The sequence below is a fragment of the Cibotium barometz genome, chromosome 21, assembly GCF_041138505.1.
Source record: "Cibotium barometz isolate CiBa-2024 chromosome 21, ASM4113850v1, whole genome shotgun sequence".
NCBI classification, from domain to species: domain Eukaryota; kingdom Viridiplantae; phylum Streptophyta; class Polypodiopsida; order Cyatheales; family Cibotiaceae; genus Cibotium; species Cibotium barometz.
Genome location: NC_141066.1, coordinates 32,014,305 through 32,039,863, shown reverse-complemented (window position 1 = coordinate 32,039,863; position 25,559 = coordinate 32,014,305). Strand labels below are relative to the sequence as shown.

General features: G+C 43.4%; 1 protein-coding gene across 1 annotated transcript in view; it reads right to left on the bottom strand.

Annotated features, from left to right (window-relative positions):
• The window catches only part of LOC147627087 (mannosyl-oligosaccharide 1,2-alpha-mannosidase MNS1-like), a 36,613-nt gene extending 14,286 nt beyond the window's left edge, over positions 1–22,327 (bottom strand). The window contains exons 1-5 of the mRNA XM_086815652.1: positions 21,416–22,327; positions 8,214–8,261; positions 7,778–7,996; positions 7,519–7,631; positions 6,863–6,928 (exon numbers count right to left, since the gene is read on the bottom strand). Of these exons, the coding sequence (XP_086671778.1) occupies positions 6,863–6,928; positions 7,519–7,631; positions 7,778–7,996; positions 8,214–8,261; positions 21,416–21,568 (599 nt within the window). The 5' untranslated portion in view covers positions 21,569–22,327. The remainder of the gene's footprint in view (positions 1–6,862; positions 6,929–7,518; positions 7,632–7,777; positions 7,997–8,213; positions 8,262–21,415) is intronic.
• Between the last annotated feature and the right edge of the window lie 3,232 nt (positions 22,328–25,559).

Genomic DNA, 25,559 nt, shown 5'->3' with positions numbered 1-25,559 from the left:
GTCCACTAACAACCTACTGAGAATGGAACTTCTGTAAGGTAGCAATAGGTACATGACTGAAGCGAAAATGCCACAGTGAAGTATCTACCTCATAAACCAAAGCCATTAAGGGGGAGAAAAGCTGATGAATATGTGAGTCAGTGCGAGGGATCTCGGAAGGAAAGTTGGTGATCTTCTAGAGACTCCCTTCATTGACTCCATTGGCAACAACCGAGAGAGTCTTCCTGTCGATCACTTCAATGACCTCATCATCAAAGTACACACCAAGTCTCTTCTGAGAAGCTTTGTATACTAAAAACAGATTTTTGGAAATCCGTGGAACATGTAAAACATCATGTAAGGTTGCAGAGGAACCCAAAGAAACATTACCAACACCAGTGAGACAGGAAGAACAATACGAACTGAAGAAGAGAGAGTCTGGTAGTCCTCCAAGATATGGGCTTGATTGGTCATGTGGGCACAAGCACCACTATCACCAACCCATTCCACCGCTTCAGGTGTGTCACTGACCTCTTCTGGAGAAGTCATCGCTGTGGTCACAAGGAGTGAATCCTCTAAAGAAGTATATGAATATGTGACTGCCATGTATGCAACTTTGGCAAATCCCTCCTCTAAAACTTTGTCCTTGCTCTTGTCTTTGGTGTTGTCCTTGTTAAATGCTTTGGAAGCATCCTTGGCTTTATACTTGGATTTGGCTACTCGAGAGTCATCACGATGAGAAAAGCAGCGAGCCTCAGTATGACTTGTCCTGCAATAGTAATCACATTCATTGCTTTTGTCCTTGGACTTCTTTGAATCTTGCCTTTGCCTTTGTTTTTGTTGTTGTTGTTGTTGTTGTTGTTGGAGATCACTTTCCGCCTTTGCCTTTGCCCTTGTCAGAGGCAACAAAAGCAAACTCCGACTTGCCTTCTCCGTGAAGCATGGACTTGTTGTGGAGATAACTCATGACTTCCTCAAAAGGGAGGAGAGGATCACGGAAATAAATATTATCCTTAAAAGAATCAAAGAAAGCAAGCAATTTACCAAGAAGTTTATGGATGGGATTGTTGATGGTGCTCCCGTACTCCTCAACTTGTAGCTTGATACGGGTGAACTCTCAAATCTTCTCAATCAAGTTAACTGACTCATTGATTGTAAGCTTCTCCAAATCGGACTCCAATTTGGCAATCTTCACTGTCGAAACTCTCCCATACCTCCTCTGGATCTCTGTCCACATCTGATGAGCATTACTCTGGGTAGGGACAAATTGTGCATGTATAGATGGAGTCATGCAATGGATGATGATAAGACGAGCCTGAGCATCCAATATGCTTCTCAAAGCAAGGTCCACCAAGTGAGGTGTGGAGATAGCCATTCCAACACCAGCTCCTTCCGACAATAACTGAGTGTAGAAAGACCATGTATGATGGTTGATTTCTATAAGCTTCATGGAGTCATTGACTTGGGGAGGATTTTTGGATGGTATATGCATAGGGGTGGGAGCAAGACTTGGATGAGAGAAACTCAAAGAAGAAAGATTGGGAAGAGGAACCACCTAGGGAGCAGGAGCAGGGGATCCAGCCAATGAAAGAGCTAGAGTATCAACATGAGAAGAAGCAGCACTAGAGAAATCTCTTGAAGCCATGTCCTCTGACAAGAAACCTTCTCTGAAGAAAGAGGGCTGTAAAAAAAACAGCAGCAAATAACGTCCCCTCAAGCTGTGCACAACAAGAGGAGAGAAAGAAGAAAGGGAGGGAGGGTTGGAAAAGAGAAATAGAGAAAGCAAATCTCTCAGGAACCTGTCCTCAGCACCTAGAAGAGAGCTTCAGTCTCCAACAGCAAAAACGCAGCAGTTCAGCAGCACAGATGCAGAAAATGGAGCACAATGATGAAGCCTCTGTTCCAATCAGAAAAACGCAACAGTTTCTTACCTGTAGATCAGCATTTGGCTCTAATACCATGAAAGAAAGAGCATCACAGGTTGTAGGCCCAAAGCACAAACTGTAGAAGGCTGGAAACAGTTGATTATTGCTGAAAATGAGCACGAGGGAAGTCCATAGGTGCTCACAAGCATAAGAGACTGTTGCTACAACCAATGACCTCCAGCAAATATGCAAGCATGAGATGAAAAGTGAGAGGAAGGGTGAGAACCCTTATATATCCCTCCAGATAGCTGGTCGGCCAGTTGTAGCAGGCCGACAGATGTCTAGTAGCATAAAATGCTAGATAATATATATATACCTAGATGAATCCAGGAACATGCCCAAATTCACCTTATAAGAATGTGCATTTATAACCCCTCATGGTAGTCATCCACAAGACAATAAACCATCAACTCCATCATGCATAAAAATGCCTAAAAATGGTTAAAAATCCCAAATAATATCTGCTAAATATGCCAATGCAGGGTCTCATAAAATGACCGGTACAAGCATGAAGAAAGGTGATGTAGACTCTCTGGAGATGATATATTCCAACAGTAGCCCTATGCCATCTTGGTCTCTCACTTGCAACCTAATAGAGTCCTCAAAACCATATATTTGTATCTGCTCACTCTTGGTCCTAGCATTGAAGTCCTCAAGTACTTAAGAGGATATCACCTAGTCCCAAGAAGCTAGTGATATCCTCGAAGAGAGCTATGTATGGAGACTCCCTCAGCTCCTATGGGGCATATCGTGAAGAATCCGAGACGAAATAGCATATTGCCACATAGATGCATCTCGAGGCTATAATTATAACCGAACCCACATGTAGTGGGCCTCCTCATCCCTCTTGACTATCATGGGTTGTAAGTGTGTTCTGAATAAAACCGCTACTCCTCATCTCCTCACCCCTCCTGTTCGCATCTCCCCCTAGTAAGCCGACTCCCACTAGTATCCCAATACATGTGTAGTCCCCTCTCTTGGCTCTGGTGCATCTCTGTGTAGAAGATGATGTCTCGTCTTGTGAACGTCTCCCTGAACCCCCAATGTCTGACCACAAAGTCCCATTGCAGTTCCAGGCTGCCATCCTCAGATGTGTGGTACCATAGACCCCGTGTCCCTATTTGGAACGTCTGTCTGTGATGATGACCTTGCCATCTCTCTAAACTGCCCACTTTCCCACCTTACGAGCTTCATGCACCTACGGCGTGTTCATTTTCTTATGCTCCTTCTATGTGGAAGTGAGGTCATCACCAAGATAAATTTTCTCACCTTCGAGGGCTGCTCTATGATCCAAGAATGCTTGCCAGCTAGTGGTGTCCTTGAATTTGAGTAGTGGGTGGGCTTGTGTGGTGTCCTTATTGCTCTCCGTGCATCCATATATGGTGTGCCTTCTATCCCCATTTTCCGACATAGTATGGTGGCATCTGCCTTCATAGACTCCCCTTCTTGCAGCCCAACCACACGCACATGTAATGACCGAATCTCCCTTCTTTTATTCTCCTCAATCGTATCATGAGTCCTATGTCTCTTGGTGACCTCTGTCCACTCCTCAACTTCTTTCTTCACTATTGCAGCCCACCCTCGTTCAATCTCCCTTTTGGTCTCCTAAATGTCCTCCTAAAGCTTCACCTTGAGGTCTGCACTTCAAAGAGGATGGAGGGATTCATTTCTCCTTCCTTCTTGCAATCCTATATTTCTCCATTCAGCCTGGCAATCTCTTTCTCCATTCCATCTAACTGTCTAGCTTCTTGTCATTTCATCTTAGCCATCTTCTCGCATATTTCTGTCATCTCCTGTTCGTGGTGATCATCCTGGATAGTCAAGATTTCTTTCAACCGTAAGTAGTCTCTAGTAAGCACATCACGTCCATGTGGTTCTGAACTTACATTGACCTGGGCATCAATCTTGTTGAGCAATTTTTCCAATTCCCTTTGCAATCCATCCCACCTACTCAATTTGGTCATTTTTGGCTTGGGCTACTTCTTGCCTTCACAAGTTAGGCTCAAGGACATGGGTGAAGATGGGACCCAGCCCGATGCACAATGAACGGTGGGAGTGGCTTCTCGTTGATGGTTCAACCATTAGTTCGGGGTTGGGGCACATAGTATAGCGGCAGCGGAAGTGCAAATGCGGAAGCGTTCGGGGTTGGGGCACACAGTATAGCGGCAACGAAAGCAAACATGGAAGCGGGAGTGACGGGTTGGGGCACACAGCATAGCAGCAGCGGAAGTGCAGATACGAAAGCGTCCGGGGCTGCGGCACACAGTATAGCAGCGGCGGAAGTGACAGGCGGGAGCAGATGCAGAAGTGGGAGTATAGCAGCGGCGGAAGTGACAGGCGGGAGCAGATGCAGTGACTGGGTACAAGGTATTGTGGCGGCGGCATAAGTAATGGGCGAGAGCAAAGCGTGCAGGAAAACTAGACATCTAAAGAGAGAGAGAGAGAAATGAAATGATATATTAACGTCTTCAAAAGGCCAAAATGACCTATGAGACCAAAAAGGTTACAACAATTGGTGGATCTGATACAATGTCTGTGTAAGGAAAGCTAAAAACAACTAAACAACTAACTGAAACTGAAACAACTATGAGGAAAAGTACGGTACTAGGAGCTCCTAATGGATAACATCTGAGAAGAAAACTCCAGCAACAAAGGTAAGCATCATACACATCACTATCCAAAGATGTCTCTCATTGGTCGATGGCGGATATCCTCAATGTCCTCCATGGTGAGTACTCTGACTGGACGTCTCCCATGCCGTGCTAGTATGGTCCTGATCCTCTATTGTAGTCTCCACCGGTGTCGAGATGGGCCTCTCATCTTAGGGCGCCTGGACCGCCCCAGCTCTATAGCCCGATCAATCAGTGTACCTCTGGTGCGGCTATACTCTGGGGCTGGCTACAATGCCTGCTGGCCTGACTGCTCAATCTCTGGTCGAAAGAAGTCTGTAATCTGCCTCTGTAGGTGTCTCTCCCTCTCTGATCCCCTCCCTCTCAAGAGACCCTCTCTATGTCTACGCAACTCCAGCAAGTATAATCCGAGGCATCTCTAATCCTGGTATCTCATGACTCTAGAAAGTGGTCCGAAACCCTCTCTGAACAGGCAGTGAAAACGGCCTCGTATCTCATAATATACTGGACAGTAACATATGTAATGTAACTCTGTCTCTGGCTCCATCTGGCACAGCTGACAAATCCTAGCCTCAGGTGGTACTCCTCTGAATCTGCCAGTCTCAATCTCTAGCTGGTGTGAGGATGTGCGCATCTGACCAATAGCACACCGTACTCCATGAGAAAGATCAGTATCCATGTAGCTGGGTCTAATCACAAACCCATCCTCCGTGAGCTGGAGAAGATGATCTCTATAGAAAGCCATCTTCGTACCAAGCTCGTGTGTCGGCTGTATCCATGTCCTCCTAGTGTCCAGCTGAGTCAAGTCCTACCTGATAAGTCTGGTAGTCTCTGCCCGTGTGAGAGAGAGGGAGGGTGCATCCAGGGAGTACTGAAATGGAGGTAGCCTGTCCATACTAAAGCTGCCTCGTTATCAGCATCCCTAGTTGGGAGGAGACCCACACAGAGGTGGGAGATTATCAGCAGTAAAGCAACATGGCACATTTGGCATGTTCGTTGCACGCGAGGCCATGGAGGGCAATACCAACCCCCCTGTTGAGTCCATCAGGAGCATATGGATGGACATCATACACTCACCATGTCCAATGGGAGAAGCTTCCAGGTGGCTCTCAACATATGCAGAAGCACCGAGATCCTTTTCTGCAGATTTGGAGCAACAATCTTTCCTTAGGGTCAAAGATGGCGAGATTACTTGACATTACAAGTGTAAAGTCCTCCCTAAACACAGCTGAAAACCAACGTTAGTCAACCAATGAAGTAACAAGCTAGATCACCTCACAACCGCGACCGACATCCACTGATCTCCCCCGAGCCAAGGGTAGGGCTTCCTGCACAATCCCAAGCTAGGGTTCCTAGATTAATAAAACAAGCTTAATGGCCTTTTATAGTGAGTTAGCTATTTATGGTGTAGTTATCACTATAGAAGTGAGAGCTAGGGTTATTATGAGACGTGGTTGTGTGGATTCACCACTGACGGTGGACCAGGAGAGCAGATATGCTCATGCCACGCACATGGCAAGTACATAGGTTGGTGTGTTGAAGGCCTATGGGCAGACTTCAGTGGTATGGACGTCAGAGTTAGACACGGGCCTATGGGATTGTGCAGGAGGCCCTAGTCTTCGCTCGGGGGAGATCGGTGGATGCCAGTCGCAGTTGGGAGGTGAGCTAGCATGTTACCGCATGATTTGGTTGAGGACTAACCTTGGTTTTTGGCTGTGTTTAGGAAGATTCAGGGAAGGACTTTACAACAGGCCACCTGTTTGGCTGTCCCTCACTATGAGATAGCCTTCCTCCAAAAGCAGCCAGCCCGCAAGGAAAAGCCCCTCTCAGTCCCATTGTTTTTTCTTGTCTCCCATGATTGAGACTGGGGCATGTACTTAGCCGATTCGGCTGCATTTTTGGTAACTAATGGAAGGATAAAAATAATAATACTCTAGTGTACTTAAAAATTCCCTAGAGGCACTCCCAACACATGCACCCAAGATAGTTAAGATAGTTTCCCTTTAGTATCAATTCATAAGGGGTCTCTAGTTGCACTTGTTATCTAAAGCTGGCAAACCATAATCTTTATCTCCATCAACCTTGTTTTTAGCAAGAGCCATCTAAAGCTACCGACACTTGAGCGCAGCTTGAAACAATATTTGATGAGGGTTCAGCTTTAAGACAGTAAGAAAATCGAGAATAAAATATCGTTAAAAACAAACATTCAAAGAGAGAAACCTTTTCAGAAGAGAACTAGCATAGAATTTTCTTTTTAGCTTTTTTCATAGGCTTATGTACTCAATGCCTTGTTACTCAGGGATCCATACAAACAGGAGAACTGTTGACCTGATAGTTGTCTCAAACACACTGGCATCATAATACTTGTCAAATGTCATTTTAGATTCGACCCATCTGCATCACATAGCACCAAAAAAAAGGACTTTCATTAGAAACAACCCCTTGCAGTGAATTTAGTTTGCTGTGAAGTATAAGAGTATGTTACTTGTATAAAGACAGTGGCTACTCAGTGCAAGTGAAAGGGAGGGATCATGGCCACTTGACATACGATTGCATGTCCAACTGGCCACTTTTTCTTTCTTTCTTTTAATTTTTTTTTAATTTTCCGGTCTGCCGGGGAAGAAAACCGCGCTGGGGAGAGGGGGGAGGTGTGTGGGTGTTCTTAAATCCATTTAAGCCTCAGTTCGGTTTTTATCTGCTCTCAACCTAAAATTGTTTAAAACAAAGTCATATTCACTCCCACGACCAACTGGCCACTCTTTCTTTCTTTTCTTTTAAGAGGGGAAAGGGGTGGGCCGGGGGGGCGCGGGGGGGGGGGGGGGGGGGGGGGGGGAAGGGGTGGGGGGGCCTCAGTTGGTTTTTATCTGCTCTCAACCTAAACAAAGCCATATTCACTTACTCATTAAAAAAAGTCTGCTTAGAAAGCTTAAAACCAGCAATTGCAATACTCCAAAAAACAAAAAACAAAAAAGAGATGAACCTACTCCTTGGCCTTCTGAAACTGATCATTCAAACCCATAATGTACAGCGTATCTAAAGAGTCCACGATCGTTGCTCCAAGTCCTCCAAAGTCATTTGATCCTCTTTGTGATTGAGGCTGGAAGCACGGGAAAAACCATGTTAGTTGTACTTCAGCTAAAAAATTGGTCAGTAGTACAAAACTCTAGTAGGGAGCTTCCAAATGACAAAACACTACGGACGCTGCCCAAAAAAGATTACACAAGTTTAAAGTGCATGCCATACCAGAAGTTCATCCATACCCCAGGCATATTTTTCATAGGAACTCCATGCATGTACCATGGCAGCCCTGACTTTGTCCCTTCTTTCCCTCGCAACTGAATCATTATCTTCGAAATTCTCGCCTTGTGTGTGACTTGCCGATAGATAGGATTCACTGCCGGCTTGCCTGTCAATAAGGAGTTGCTGCCCTTGGTCACCTAAAAGCTTTCTGAGTCCCTCTAACTGAAAAAACCTGGACCCCATGAGTCAATGGTAAAATCTTCATAAAGATATTTGATATACTTGACACATACATGCATAAACATGTGTTAAGCAAACAGGCTGACCCATTCTTAACAGGCTGCGGATTAGAAAGCTTAGTTGCAACTTCTGACTAATTAACAAAGCATTCAAAAACACTTCATGGCTTGGTTCTGAAGTGTGAGTGTGCAGAACTTGCCTGCCGAGATAGCTCTTCATTTGTCTCTCTAAATTTCAAAATTTCCTCCTGTAAAGGCACATCCCCGTGTCAAAATGTCAAGCAGTAAAGATCATTAAATTGAATTTGGATACTTTACAGTGAAGTCCTATAAATAAGGGCTCTGTCTCCAAGCAGCATGTTAAGCTGGCAGTGAAAAGTCAAGCATGCATGTGTAAACATTTGGCCTCAATTACTCCATCTCCCCCCACTTTCAAAACCTGTATACTTCCTCCAGGGGGGCTCCATTCCACATGAAAATCGAAGACACTTGTTCTGAAGACTGAGTTGTACCCCACCAATCCTTTCTCCCTAGAATTACCTTACTTTTAGTCGTGCTCTGGTCTTATTACACATACTTAACATGATATGAAGCAAGAGACGAGCCCCAAGATCGATGGTCAAACAGTGGAAACCTAGTTACTTGACAAAACTAAGTTAAAAAGCCCAACCTCCTAGACAAGGGCTGTAGTCTTTCCAGTGGCTTGAATATTGGTCTCCTCTTCACTCATAATCTGAAGAAACGCAAACGGGTGGACAAAGTCAGTTGACACTACATTATCCTCCTTAAAAACACATACAAGGTCATGCCCAAACCCCTAGCAAGTAATCTCCCCACGACCTAGATGAAAATTAACTTTTGGACCACTGTTTGGGCACACAATCAATAAGCTAGCTGTGTTGTGTTTCTGTGCCCTCCACATGTTTCTATTCTCTTAACTTTAGACTGCTAGGGACCTTGTCTCCTGCCTCAACTTTTGGACCACTGTTTGGGCGCACAGTCAATAAGCTGTGTTGTGATTCAGTGCCCTCTACATGTTTCTATTCTCTTATAGACTGCTGGGAACTTGTCTCCTCTGTCTGCTGCAGATTACAAAATCCACTTAATTCCCCTTTGATGGTCGGTTGTACATCTCCCTCTCCCTTGACAGATTCAAATAGCTTGAAAACTTGCTTTGGTACTACCCCATCTGAATGCAAACCCCTGATGAGCAGGTCCCTTTGCTCTGTAACAAGGCATGTTCCCTACTCAACAAAGGACCGGTCCCCATTCACAGTGATATCTCTACTTCCATTCATAAAAAGAGCATCCCCAGAGATCATATTTCATCTAAATAGTGCAATTAAAGTTGGCCCAACTAGAATAATCTGGCGGCGGCCAACTCAAACCATGAACTGCAGTAAAATTCTTTGTTAACATGCTAATCACACTCTGTCAGATCAATAATTTGGTAGGTGTTTTGGTACCGTTGGAATACTCTGACCATCAAGTGTTAAAAAGCCTGGGTTGTCTTGCTTTTGTTCTTGTGTATACCTGTGCTCAGAAGGTCTGACAGGGAGAGGGGAGAGTTGTGCAGGTTCCAAAGGCGGGAAGAATAAAGACCATAGGGACTTCAATCAGGATTCTAGCTCAGACTCTAAGCAAGAAGGGGACTTACTGAGGCCAATGTGCAGACAATGGTGAAGATATAGACGCATCATCCTCCAAATGTTCTGATGAATCCAAAAAAAAGACCCTACCTCTGAAGCTTCAAAGGGCAACTCAAAGGAGGAGTCCAAGAACACCAACCCCCTAAAGGAAGACAAGCTTGAAGGACTTAATGCTTTACTAGTGAATAATTATGGTTTCCAAAGCAAAAAAAACCTTTGAAGTAGGCCGTCCCATGGGATTGGATGAGAATCCCTTGATTTCAATTTGTGGCCTCTTCATTGGAGATTTCTTTTGTGTCCTCATATGTACCTAGCTTTAGTTGGGCTAGGCAGTACAATATCAATGTCACATGCATCACCCATGTGAGTGCCACGTGGACATGCTTCCTACTTGTAGCTGCCTTACGGGAAAATTGAGGAAGAGTATGGGGGGATTGCACCTGTTTTGGAAATTGGGACAGACGGACACATGTTCTACACGGCGGCACGAAGGACAGAAAGCTGCCAGGTTCATCAATTGTGGACAGTTCATAAATACATTGTATTTAGTCATGAACAGTTGGCATAGTTGACCAGCCAGCCAATCCAACAAACAGACCAGCCCTTGCCACTATGAAGGGTAGGTCAGAGATCATTTTGGGCATCTCTCAAGTGTTGGCAAGAACCCTCACATAGAGGCATCCCGAAGCAGCTCTAGGCAAGAACACAAGCAACTGGAGAGCATGGCCAAGCTATGGATTCAGCATGACATCTTTTGGTACATCAATAGATAGGCATGCATGATCTGCATTAAGATCCAAGAACCATTGTACATATTCATGTTTTAGATTACACAATAGATGAGGGAAACATCTCGTGTCTCTCTTCCCCTATGTGTTTCCTAGATCTTTTGCTCATTTCCTTAGGGTTAATCCTGTGTTTGAGTCTTCTAGCAGTATTCGCACTAGATATATGTGCATTAAGATTTTTTGCTTCCAGGTCTACAATAGATTTGCATAAGTCTTGCATGTAGCATTAGTTTGCATGCAAGTTAGGCGTTGCGTCTAGGTCAAACCTTCGTAACCAGTTACCATGTACCCCCTCAACCCATGTCAGACATGCACAGGCATACTCCAAAGCTAGTCCTAAAGAGGCAACAAGATAAAGACTAATTAGAACCATAGATTTGGAGCATTGTTTGCTGTTTTGGCAAAGGGGGTTTGACCAGTGGAGGACATGGATGCTGTCGGCCAGTACACAGTAGAGGAGAAGGACCAGTCGACTGCGGCATGTGATTTATTGTGTCTAGGAGCTGGCCGACCAGCAGTCGGCCAGTTCACTTAGTCACCACAAGGCTTATAAATAGCAATAGTGCTCATCGTTTTCTTCATTCCGTCCAGCAATGGGCTGGGTCTTAGAATTAGGCCTAGACTAGGTGTTATACCTTTTCATTGAAGGCAGCCAAGGGCTGCAAATCTGATGTACCTTTTTGTACTATATGATATACTGAATACTCAGCTATCTCTCTCCCTATTCTGTTTGCGTTTTTGCATCAGCATGTTCCAGGATGTGTTTAGGGCTGAAAGAAGACTCTAAGAGCTTCCAAATTTAACATTGGTATCATAGCGTCAGGCTCAACAAGGCTAAACACTGATTCAGTCCCAGATGAAGGTGTACAGGTCCAAGGTACAGGAAAGTGCACAAGTATGAGGCCCAAGGCAAGGAACACGAGACGGAAGAACTCCCAGGAGGGAGGTTGGTGGTGTTCCACAAAGCCCAAGCAGATGACAATCCTGTGAGTCGGGTGCCACTTGGGGCACCCAGGAAAGGCTTTCAGTCAACGGTTCCAGGGGAGGTTGATCCTCCAAGGGGTGGAGTGAGAGTGCCAGACTCATTTCTCAGGAAAGAAGACCAAAGACAGTGTTCAGGGACAGGGCAGGAATGGAATGGGGACTGGATGGAACAGATGCATAGATCTTCGTTAGAGTTAGAGTGGATTTGGAGACCGGGCTGGGCGCAAGAAGCAGTTCCACATCAACTTCAAGAACATGATAAAACACTTTCACTAGTAAGGCAACATCGGCAAGTACTAGTATAAGCAGAAACTCCTATACAAGGGTAGTATGAAAGTATAGTATAGGGACCAAGAGAGTGCGAATAATGCAACAAATTATGGGACCAATGTCCCCCAATGCAAAGTTGGGTTACCACTAAGAGACAAGTTCTAATTGCAATTAGAGCTTGTTGCTTACAGATTGGGTTGCCAAGGATGTAAGTTTACCACTAAGCGACAAGCTCTAATAGCAATTGGACAACAGGACATCCAAGGCTCAAGCAGGATGTCTCCAACTATCACGCTTGGTGTGCCATTCTAAGGAATGCATGTGGAGAGGCTGATGTAGCATGGAGTCGTGCATCACATCTACAAGTGTCACATGGACATAGATCTCAGCATCAACCACATCTTAGGCAAGATTAGGGGAAGAATATGGTCCGATTTGGGCAGTTTTGACAACTCAATAGGAGCTCAAAGGTGCACAAGACATGGCCTAATGGTTGGCAGTGGGCACACAAGTTAGGCACACTATGAACACGTTTAATGAAGTTTTAAAAGATGTTTTTGAACCTGAAAGGTGCTGGTTGGGTTCACACGAGCCAACCATGAATCCTATATAAAGGGGGTTTCAACTGCATAGTCATATTTGGCCTGATTTGCACAACCCCCATGCCTGCACATTTTTTTGAAATTCAAGACAAAAACGTGCTTGCACCTGTAAGCGAGCACTCTACAAGCTGGTTGTATATCATCTGCCCCAAAATCACCCCACCCCAGCTCCCTCAAACGTTGTGCATCCTGTCTTTCAGGTTTGTTTTATCCAATTTTGACCAATTTTGACCAATTTTTTTTTTTTTTAAAGGACCAAAGAATGAAATTTGGAATATTTATGCCAAGCCACCTAATTTTTGTCAAAATGCCTCGTGCCAAGGATGCTATGTGACTGATCCCATGTCACCCACCAGGCACAATATGGGGATTCTAGCTCCTTCAAATCGAGATGCAATTTTTGCAGGCTGCTTATTACAAATAGCAGCATAACCCATGTGAAGGCCCATTTCACGGGTCTCATAGGGCATGGGATTGGCCTCTTTGACGGGTCCCTTCTCTAATCAAGGAATCCCTTCAAGAATGGAAGAGAATGAACGAAGGAAATCCGCTCAAGGAGCCTCTTGATGTGGATGCCATTGAGGATACAAAGGATGCATCCAAAGAGACACAGGGTGGTTGTTGCAGAACAAGAGCTTCAAAGCAAGTCTGACATTTCTAGTGGTTCTAGCTCCGGTTCACGAGCAGACATATTGCAAAACGAGGACCGATATCACAATGAAGAGCTTGAGGAGGATGAAAGCAATACATACAGAGATGGAGATGTCACATGCGCAAAAGCTCTGCGTGGTTCCAGAACAAGAGCCTCAGAGCAAGTCTCACATTTCTAGTGGTTCCAGCTCTAGTTCGCGGGCCGACATATTGCAAAACGAGGAACAAAATCACAATAAAGAGCTTGAAAGGGATGAAAGCAATACATACAGGCAAAGAAGAGAGAGAGAGAGAGAGAGAGAAGAGAGCAAGAGAGCTGTATTTTTTTTAGTATATTCATAAGGTACAAAAAGGTACGTATCCTTGGCAACCATAGGCATGCCCTAAAAAGGTGGAAAACCTAAGCTATTGTGACCTAACACCATGAAGGTGTTAGATGATCAAAAAGGTTCTTGGCTGAGCCTTTATATAGGCATGTGGACACCAACTTTTGCTGGCCGAACATTGTCGGCCAGCATCTATGGACATAAAATCCATAAATGATGCAGACCAGCCCAAAATGCTACTCACATCTAGCCGACCATGTTATGATCCAAGGGCTTTCCCTTCTTGTTCCAACTCACCTAAGTTGATTTTGGACAGCGGTCCCACACAACACGACTTATCGTAAGGATTGTCTTGATGCATTGCAGAAACATCACTGCAAAGTTGCCATTGGAGATAACTCTACTATCCCGATTCTTGGCGAAGGGACAATGCCCCTCATTCCGGATGGCAATGGAGGGAAGTACACCTCAAGAGTGCTATATGTGCTAGATTTAGGATTCCATCTCCTTTCTGTAAATGTGATCTGCAAAATGGGCACTAAGGTGGAATTTATGCAAGACTCTCTGGTCATTCGTGACCCTCCCACTGACAAGATCCTATGGCAAGGCATAAAGGACCATGGCCTCTACAAACTCACAACCCTTTACTCTCACACAGGTACCCACATTGGCGATCTTTGGTATGCTAGATTTGGACATCTTCATTTGGAGGCCTCAGCAGTAAAAAAGCAAACGAAGATTATCATATAATAATTCATGCTTAAGAATGGGAAACGTTCCCATCCTGCAGTTCAGTTGCGGAAGGCTTTTCGAGAGCAGTTGGTGGATGGGTTGCCAAGTGTTGGCACACGTGAGGGCCCTTGTCACTCATCTCAAACGGAAACAACATCAAGAGGCCTTTCCAAAGAAGGCCACACGGCAAGCTACGGCACCTCTGGAATTGGTTCATGCAGATTTGTGCGGCCCGATGTGCACTTCATCTCTTGGTTCCGCCAGTTATGTTTTTCTTTTGGTTGATCATTTTAGCAGGTATACCTCGGCCTATTTTCTCAAATCCAAAGACGAAACTTTTCACAAATTCCAAGCATGAAGAACCTCAGTGGAGAAACAATCGGGACACACTGTCTTGACTTTACAAAACAACAAAGGACGCAAGTTCACTTCTCGCCAGTTTACCAAGTATTGTAACCTCCATGGCATTCAACTGGAGTTTGCCACACAGGTACTCCTTTAGAGAATAGTGAGCAGAAAAACCAAACGGTGATTGAGATACTTGCTATTGCTGTTTACATTCTCAATTGGTCTCCTAATGCTGTTCCAAGCGAACCCCCTTTAAGGCCTACATACGAAGAAAACCCTCAGTTTCACACTTTCAAGTTTTTGGGTCAGAAGCATTTGTTCATGTACCTGATAGTGACAGGGGAAAGCTGGACGCTAAGTCCAAGCACCATATTTTGGTTGGTTATAGCTCAGAATCCAAAGATTATCGGCTCTACAATCTTGCAACTTCGAAGATCATCGTTAGCAGAGATGTGGTGTTGATGAGACTTCATCTTCCACTGTAGAGGGTATGTAAAAATATGCCCAAAATGGTATTTACCTAACCCAAAAAGGGGATTTTATTTGACTTTTTTGTCTTGTGCTACTAGGCGACAGCCTTATTTGGGCCGACCAGCAACCCAACCACATATATAAACAAGCGCTTCATAATTCAGCAAAAGTACAACAATATAATCAAAAACACCAACTTCAGAGCCACCTGAATCATCAACATATTGATCATCATCGTTTATCAGCAGCATCAGCCGTCAGCTCCACCCCCTGCACACAGCAACAGCGGCACAGCCCAGCTACATACAGCTACACCTTCATCAACGCTTCCAACAGCATCTGGGTTTTTGCCCACACCATTTTGTTGTCAGCTCTACCCCCTATAGCAGCAGCAGCCCGGCAACCTCCTGTAGATCATCATCTCTCTTCAGCACTGCCTCTGCTATACCTACTCTGCACGGTGCTGCTTCATCATCTTCAATAGTCTCTTGCAGCTTTCAGCCTTCTGTTCGCTGCTCTTGCACGCAGCTCGGGTGTCACCATCAATAGCCCTTGACCCCTGCATTTATGTTGCCCTCTACAACTCCTACCTCGGAGAGCCACTGCAGTCATAGACTCGCGCGAGCCTTCAACTACTTCGACATCGTCTTTGCTGCTTCTTCGGTCTACTACTCAAAGTCACCTCACGTATTGGATTTCATTCACCATTCTACACACACTCATTCATCCATTTCATGCTATGTTGATTTGCTCTGATCTCTCACACATTCGGTCCTTTCGTCCTTCTGCCCTCACAAAGGGGGTTTCTTCATCATCAGGGGCTGATTCGACTCAACCTCTCCTTGGTTCCTCATTGGATCCTCTTGTTCCTCTTCCTCAACTTGAATCGGCACGTCCTCTAGCACCTCAAGTGAAGGAATCATCCAACAATGACCAAGAGGAGGAGATTTCAGTGGATGTTTCAAAGCAAGCTACATCTCAAAAGAGCAGGGTTCTGACTTCTGAGGAGGGATCTTGTACTCCCAATTGGTTGTACCACATTGCGGGACTCAAGGGCAAGGTTGCCTTCACCTACAGCAAGGGGTCCCCGTCGATCGGAGCAGTTGTGTACCACGACATCACCTCAGGAAAACCTCTGCGTCAATTATGCACTGATGTCACGCATCCAGAAGGACTCGGAACCTACTCATATTGAGGAGGCGCTCTCCAAACCGACTTGGAAGAAGGCCATGGAAGCAGAGCTCGACTCTATTGAAGGGAATCAGACTTGGGAGCTGGTTCCTAAGGTGATTGGTGGCAAATACGTCTATAAGACTAAGTACAAATCGGATGGGACTCTAGGCTAGGCCCAATATATAAGAGAAGGTAGCTGCTTTAAGTGTGGTAGCAAAGACCACATATCCCTCAATGTACTAACAAAGGCAAGAAAGAAGAAGCACCCAAATTGCATGTTAATATGGGTGCCCGATGTGCACGGCAATACGAGTCATGCAAGTAAAGATAGAGTGGTATGTAAAGCGTGAGGGCAGCTCAAAGATCAGCCTGCTCCATTTATGTTTGGTGATTGCTCTACCGACAACTTCATCTCCACTCGAATGGTTGTTGCTTTGGGGATTGAAGGTCAAACCATAAAGAGAGAGTAATTTGTGCACATACTTCTCTTGAGAAATAAAAATGGAATCATCACGCTGCCACACTTCAACACCAAGAAAGTAATGAAGAAATCCAAGATTAGTCATCGCAAACTGTTGTGAAAGTTCAGACTGAACATGAGTGATCGACTGAGAAGCAAACCTTGTAAGGATGAAGATCATCCACGTATAGCTCAATGATACAAATATCACCATCAGAGAGAAAGACATAAAGGTTTGAATTTGGATAAGCTCTCTCAAAGCCCAGTGAAATCAAGAAGGCATCAATCTTCTGATACCATGCACGCTGTGCCTGTTTGAGATTTAACATCCATTTGAAGGACACGCCATCCAAAATGAGCAGCCAAGGCTAAAACAATCCGAATGGTGGTGTACTTGGCTGTAGGTGCAAATGTCTCATCAAAGTCCTCGCCAGCTTTCCAAGCATAACCACGAGCAACAAGGCGAGCTTTGTACTTATCCAAAGTACCATAATAGTGAAACTTGACTTTAAAAATCCATTTGACACCAATGGGTGTGGAACTAAGTTACTAACTCCCAAGTTTTGTTCTGCTCGATAAAAGACATCTCTGCGTCCATAGCCTGTCTCACCACTGTGGCAAAGCAAGGGCCTCCTCGAGAGTCTTGAGCTCATCAATATCCTATAAGGTGCTCATAAGAGCATAATTCACTGTATGACTAGAAGAAGCAAGCAGAGAAGATCTCTGAGGTCCCGAAGACGGAGCAGATGCCTGAGAATGCAACTGGCTATCAGAAAGGCCACAGTCCTATAATAATTTAGCGACCCACAGAGGTGGACCGAACTTCCTCTCAAATCTGCAAGAAGAAGGTACTATTGCGGAAATGGATGCATCCAAGATAGCAGTGGATGGAGAAGCTGCAGCCAAATGTGGAGAAGATAATGGAGAGGCTACAGATACCAATGGAGAAGATGCATGAGGCAATCCAGCTCTATGTAAGGGGCTGGACACAGCAGATACAGCGGCTAAAACAGAGGGTACATCGGGCTGAATTAGTGCTAAAGACACCGGAACCACTGCGGGTGAAGAAGCTCGCTGTGGTAGATGAGAAAACTCTCCAATATTGTTTGGAAATGGGTCCAAAATTTGCTAAGAAGAGGACATGAAAGAAGAATCAAGTCCAAATAATGTCTCATTGAACCGAGCATCTCGAGATATGATAATATCCTCCACATCCGGATCCCAAAACCGGTATCCTTTGGATCTCGAGCTATAGCTAGTGAAAATCATCCTCTTGGACTTAGGAGCAAGTGTAGTCCACTTCTTATCTGGGACATGAACAAAAGCAACACAACCAAAGACACGAAAATGTGATACAGATGGCTTATGTCCAGAAAATGCCTCCTCCGATGTCAAGCCGTCAACCACCCTCGTGAGTGAGTGGTTTATAAGATAAACAAAAGTACCACAGCTCTCCCCAAAACGTGGGGAGAAGACCAGGATGATGCAATAAAGATCTTGCCATCTCCTTCACGGTCCGATTTTTCCTCTCAACTACTCCATTCTTCTGAGGAGTATAAGGAATTGTTGTCTGTTGTTGAATACCTTTCGATGCAAGAAACTCATCAAAGGGTGCAAACTCACGGTCCGCAAGAATGAAACTGTAGAGTGAGACTGATTCTCAACCATGGCTATCCAAGTCCTAAAACTGGCAACTGCGAGCAGCCATATGAATTGAAAGCAAGTTCTTTGAAAGCCGAGGCACATGTAAAACTTCATGAAGAGTAGCAAAGGAACTAAGAGAAACATTACCAATACCAATAGCGGGTAAGGAAGAGTCATCTCCAATCCGAATCAAAGAAGAGAGCAGCAAAATATGTGTGTTTGGTCATATGGATGGAAGCACCGCTATCACTAACCCACTCAACCTCTGTGGATGTGTCACTAACCTTTGCAGAAGAAGTTATATCCCTGATCACGAGGAAAGTATCCTGAGGAGAGGTAGGGGGAGAATCTGTAACTGCCATGTATGCCACTTTGGCATTGCCCTCATCCTTCACCTTTTCCTTGCCTTGTTCTTATCAGAATCCTTGTCAGAATCTTGAGAGTTATCCTTGGCTTTGTATTTGGCTTTGGTTGCCCGAGCTTTGTCACATCGAGCAAAGCACCATTTCTGCATTTGGCTTGATCTGCCACAAAAAGAACACTCCAAGGTTTTGTTACCTTTGGCCTCTGTAGCATCCTTCTTGCCCTTACCTTGGGAAGCTTTGTTCTTGTTGTTGTTGCTGTTGCTGTTGTTGCCTTCTCATCCTCCTTTGTTCTTGCCCTTATCTTGGGTAACAAAAGCAGATTTTGACTTTCCTTTGCCTCTCATCAAACACTTGTCATGTAGATAACTCACAAATTCTTCAAAAGCTGGAAGAGGTTGGCGAAAGTAAATATGATCTTTGAAGGAATCAAAAGAGGGAGGCAATTTACCAAGCAACTTGTGGATCAGGTTGTTGATTGCGCTCCCATATTCTTCAAGTTGCCACTTGATGTGAGTAAAGTCCCCAATCTTATGAGTGATATTGTCAGATTCACTGATGGGAATGTCTCAAGATCCGCCTCCAACTTAGCAATCTCCACAGAAGAAACAGCACCAAACCTCCTCTGAATCTCAAGCCACATCTGTCGGGCATTACTCTTTGTAGAAATAAACTATGCCTGTATGCCGGGAGTCAAGCAATGAATGATGATGAGGCATGCAGAGCATCCAAAACTCCCCGTAAAGCTGGATCCACCAAGGCAGGTGTCATAACTGGTGTCCATACACCAGCACCTTCAAGAAGCAACTGGGTATAAAAAGACCAAGCATGATAATTGGTGGCTGTAAGCTTCATGGAATCAATGATTTGGGGAGGAGTGTAGGATCGAGCATGAGAGAAACAAGGGGAGAAATTCTCTAGGAGGGGAGAAACAAGAAAGAAGTGGTTGCAGGAAAGGATGGGGGAACCATCAAGGGGGTGGAGGTCCGAGGGAGAGGGGACCGATGAAGTGGTAGCTTGAGAAGTAGGGGATAGGATTCCATGGGAAGAGAAAAGAAGTCCAGAGAAGTTAGAATATTGATCTCTAGAAGCCATATCCTGTAAACGCATAATCCTCCTCTTAAAATAGGGCTAGAAGCAACTAGACCTCGTCTAAAACTCAGCAAAGATAGTATGAGGATGAAGAAGAAGGAATGCAAGGCGGAAGGGTGGGAAAAAACCAGAAGGGGAGAAAATAAATGGTTCTCCGAGGTATAATGGCACCACAGATGCTGAAACCACAGCTCTGTGAAGAGAAACACAACATGATTGAAGAAAACACAGCACCGCTGAGAAAACACAGCTTTCTGATGAAAAACACAGCCCCAGATGAATACGCAGCCCCAGATCTGAAAACGCTGGTCTTTATGCATGTGTGGTGTTTGACATGAGACAAAAAGTTTTGGATGAGTGCCATGCTCCCTCTTTGGGGATGGAAACTTTCGTTCAAAACCCGTACTCTATTCACACATTTCTGAAGGCTCTGACAACCACCCTAGTCAACATGAAGCTCCAATGACTTTGCAAAGAAAAAAATGAATACTAAAAAAGGATGTAAACTAAGTTTCAATTGTGTAAAGGTGTGACAATGTTGTTGTTTATCTCCCCAATTGCCCAAACACATTGGTCCACATTACTTGCTCATGGCATTTAATAAATTGCTCTATTGTCCATACACGCCCAACCATGAAAGCAACATGGTTACATGTGCTACTAGCTGAAAGAAGAGGTAAGGACTGATATTACAGTTTACAATTTCCAGTATCTTGTAGAAAGGCCAAAAGCTCCCTAAGATAGTCAAGCATTCAAGCCAAGACAACTTTCTTCTACCTTCAAATGCAAAGTGTCCTCAATGCCAAAATTCAACATTACCGTGCTTCCAAACAGGGATATGTAAGTGCAGTCAACAGCTACATTTCCAAAGCCCCTTTTTCAAGTTCACTTTCTACCACACGCACATTCTCATCGTATGAACGAGTTTAGATCTAAGGCAGCCTAATACCCAAACCATGTGAGCTCCCGCAGTGGCAGAACTTTGCTCCATATAGTCGGTATGGGTACCTGGACCCCATGAGACACAGCATCTTCAACATGTGATGTTGCTGAACAATAGAGGGAAGGAAAAAACCTTCTGTACCTACCCAAATGTCCCCCTTGACATCCAAAATTCTGGAGAACTCAAAACTACAAGACAATCTTCTCCTATGCTTGGTCCGCTTAACCTTGCATCAAACCATGAATGTGTCTCATGTCGTAATGATTGTCTGGTCCTGGCCTGTCTGCACTACCAACCCAAACTCTACTAGGAAAGGCCCTTTTGAAATGCATCACCAGTCATGAGGCCAACAACCTGCATGATCACTCACTTTCTAAACCATAGAACACCCACTTCACCTCAGCCGGATACTGAAACACATGGCTTTTTGTTGGCAGTTGCCAAGGGCTGACAGCCAGTCAGCCCAACATGGCCAACTAGCAATCAGGTTAAACGCTCAACTTGGCAGGCCCATTTAACCACACGAGACTTCGGGCACCCAATTGCTGCGCACGGCTCCCTGTGCCTCAACATACCATCCCATGTTTGGTCAGCATCCATGATCATGATATGGCATCAATGATTGAGCCCAATGGTAAGGTGAATGTTTGGGCAGCATCCACCTTGTATTCACACCTTCAAACAACATGCTGGCAGGAGCAGATGAACATGATTAAGACTAGCACTAATTAGCAGCTTCAATCATATTAATCATTCAACCCAACGATAAGCTGCATATATAAGTATTGAACAGCGTCCGCCTACAAGTAGTAAATTGCTGCGAAATTTTGTGAAGCCTGATTATTTTTTATAACACAGTAGAGTAATGAAAGTTTAATTAAAAATTTAGATTCATATCAGTGCATACCTGATGCTCCCGCACCATTGTCTGCCGATCCCACACTGCAAATGTCATACAGACAATAAGGATGAAAGTGAAAGCAAGCCGAGTCGGCCGCTTGAGGTAATACGAAGGGTGCAGGTAGCGCAGAACGCCGCTGGAAGATCTTTGTCTCGCCATTGCAGAATCTCTAGATGTGGAGGAGAAACTGCTCAATTACAACTGTACAGAAGCCCTGGATATGGTGAAAACCCTGAATCGTTCGCACAGAGGCCCTTGATATTAAGGAAACCCTAATTTGCTAAAACTTTTCAGTGGCAGAAGTCCTGGACATGGAGGGAAAACCAGAGTTAGTAGGGTTTTCCGAGCAATGGAGGCAGTTTAGGGCTGCATTAAGAACCCACATACAGATCCGGTGGCTCAAAGGCGGGTTAAGGCATAATCAACAGAGAAGAAGAAGTGGGGTTTGCTGCGACCTTCAACAACAAACCAAGCAAGCAAGAATGATAAACCAGCGACCATGCCACAGATTTCTACCAAAATTGTTGGGAACATTAGGCGTCCAGCATCGACTGGCGTTTGGGATTGCAGCTGGCCAGTGGATAACACAGAACAATCTTCACCCTCTTGGCCAGTGGATAACACAGAACAATCTTCACCCTCTCACCCTGTGTGCAAACTTATGAAATCTTTCCTCTAAGTTTCAAGTCCACATTGACTTGTAACTTTCCCTTATTGACTTCTTCAGAATTTGATGTTACTTTATAGAGGCGTCCCTAAAGAAAGTGTCGGCACAGATTGCTTTCCAAAAATTAAGCCAACACATTTTATTAATTGCGTCGCGCGTTAGAGACTTAGAGTAGTTGTTAGAATGGAGTTCAAGGGTCCAAAAGTTATGGGTTTGAATCCCCCCGTGCCAGCCACGGCACTTGTATGTATGGGTGATAACATGTGTACTTTCTACTTTCAAGTCAAAGATCCAAAAAAAAAGCGTTTATTAGGGAAAAAAACACGCGTTCTTGAAAAAACAGAGCATTTTATATAATTATTATTAGCAAAGGCCAGTGATGAGAGAAGAAGAGAGGAAAGAGAGAAGAGAAAACAACATGTTGTGAGAAATTTTTTTGAAAGATTTTCTATTTTTTCTCGAATTATTTAATAGTTTCCCTCAAAACGTCGCCATAGCCCGCCTTTTATGAAAGCATATAAAAAAAAGGCTCTTTACACATGGGCATGCACCCGTTATCATGCTTCCTATCAGGGTAGGTAGATGCATGTAAATATGGACTTTGATTATGGCAATGCATGGTTGGAATAGACCTTTTGTAAGACAAGTGCAACCATATCTAAGCCAAGTTTTAAGTATTGAAGCCCTTTATAATATGCCTTCAATTGGTAATGTGTGGTTAGAATAGACCTTTTGTAAGAGAAGTGCAACTATATCTAAGCCAAGTTTTAAGTATCGAAGTCCTTTATATTATCCCTTGTGCATAAATCCACATTCATATCTTTAACTGTCTAAATTTTATGGGAAATGAATCACATTCGAGCATTAAGTGGCCTAGAGTTGGTTCATAATTAAGAGGTTAGATGCAAGCAAGCAATGCAAATATATGATGAGGCTAGATTAAAAGAAAATCATCCAAATCTTGAGATTAAGACGTGTTAACATAGCTACATTGGTGCCTCTTATGAAGCCATATATGTAGAAGATGCATATTAAGGTGGGAATATCATGACCTCGTGGCACAAGGATCTACTTGCTTAAATAAAAACAAACAAGTTGATGTTTACCATGAGGCAAAGTTTATGCTAGCTCAAAAGAGATGTTGAAATTTCTACTTATATTTGAAAATAACATGTGCCTACACATGCAAAGCATTTGGAAAGCCTATATTTATGGGTAGATATCCTCATGAAAATGACCAAGATAACATTTATGTGGATGTGGTGGTAAAAAGAAGGGTAAAGTGCAATGGGTCATATTCAACATACTTCACTAATATGTATCAAAATAGCTTATTAATGTGTTAATGATAAACAAATGAGTGCGACCACAACATTACACCAAATTATTATATTAATCAACCCTTTATCATCTTCCTAAATTATTAAAAAAGTAACTACTCATGGTTTCATTGCATACATATGACCATCAATTATTGTTTTAAACATACGATATTTAGCATACTAGCGTACTCTGTGCTAGGTACTAGTGCATAGCATTGAAGCTTTTATGATTTCTGATCCATGTAGGTCATTCTTTTCTTTCAAATCTACCTTACTATGGCTAACTTTATGTTACATTTTATTATATTTTTGATGCATAATAATTGTAGAAAATATGCTTAATTAGCTGTGTGCAAAAAGCAGCTTAATAAATGGAATGTGCGAATGTGCACAAGGTTATTTTATGTGCAAGCGTGCACAAGGTTATCTTATGAGTGATTTTTATGGCCACGTGCCAAAAGATTGTACAAATTATTTAAGCACGCTTGTGCATGGTGTTGATATATTATTAGCACATATGTTAGAAGAGCTTTAGTTATTTACACTTAGTGTGTGAACAAGCTCTGGTGCCTTAGCTATTATTGTAAGTGAAGCTACACTCATGAGGGGGGAGATTTCACCCAATAGTGTGTTGATGGTGATGTTGCCCTATTTTTCTCCTGTTTTATGCTATGCTATGCTCTATCATATCAATTTGATTCAAGTCTACACTTTAATCTTTGATGTATATATGAGTTTTTAATTATTTCTTCAAGAAGTACATGAGGTTCCGTGATAGTGGTATCAGAGCTATGGATACTTTCACTTGAAGAAAAAGCAAGAAGCTCACAAAGATCCAAAGGGTAAAGAAGACAAAGACTCAAGAACTCATGGACAAAGATTGGAAGGTTTATGGGAAATTTATAGGCCACTGGATCAAGGGATAAGGTTTTAAGCCACCTTTATGCAAACTTTGAAGAGAAACCACCCTTCTTCTTTCCAAAACCACCTTCATGAATCTTAATCCTCTCCATAATCCATCAGTATGGATGGAATCAGCAAATTGAGGAGATTAAAGACCTAATTTCAGAATTGCTAAGCACACAGTATGTTCAGAATCCATAATCGATGGTGGAGGTTTTTCCATAAATAAAATTGAGTGAAAAGCGCTTAAGGGTTTTACAGTGCAAGAAAATTCATGGATTAAAGCTTTAATCAAAGGGATAATAGCCAAATGAATTTTTTTTAAATGATTCCCTCTCTCCTCTCCACCCCTTAGCGACGGCAGAGAGAGAATGCCTTACTTTTTTTTTCTTTCCTCCTTTTTTTCTTCCACTGTGCTGTGTGGTTTCTTCTCCCACAACTGATAAGAACACTTTTTTTTAATTAGCCATTTAAGCCTAAGCTTTGAAGCTTTAAAAAGCTTCAAGTCATTAAAAAAAAAAGAGTTATCAATTTCTTGTCCCTCCTTTCAGAATTTCGTGTTGTGTGCATGTGGGCTGCTAGGATACCAGCTGCGATATTTTTCTTTAGTATTATTCAAAGGATAAGCTTAAAAGTTTTGAAGTTTCAAAGACTCAAATTATTTTAAGCCATTAAAGGCTTACAACCTTCAAAAAGCTTCATAATATTATAAGCTTTTAAAGGCTTACATCTCTATTTTCCCCTCAAGCCTTCATAGTTTACAAAAAGGAGAAAAAGAGGGAGCCTTATAACCACACAAATTTAGCAAGTGGACAACGGGGTTTTTTCTTCTTCGACATTTTTAAATTCTTTTCAAGACTTCTTCAATGAGTTATTATGTGGGAATATTTCATCATTAAGGAGTTATCCTCTACTTCTACATTGGATGTGTTTCTTGGACAATATTCTTGAGCTTTTTAAGATTTTTGGGATCATGGCTTCTTGTTGATTATACAACATTAAAAAATTTATTCCTTCTACTGCGAACTCTACTTCGAATACTTTGCCAACTCCTCAAATTCAAGCACATCGGCGACACTTTATTACTCAACCGTGCAACAGATGAGCTAAGTATTATTATTTCACCAAATTTTCTTTTCTACATTTAAAATTAACAACATTTATCTAATCAATTCTCTCTTTCATCGTGAATCATCTACCCTCTACCATTTAAAAGCAACTTTAGTCACTCCAAAATTAAGTAAGTTGGTTACTTTTA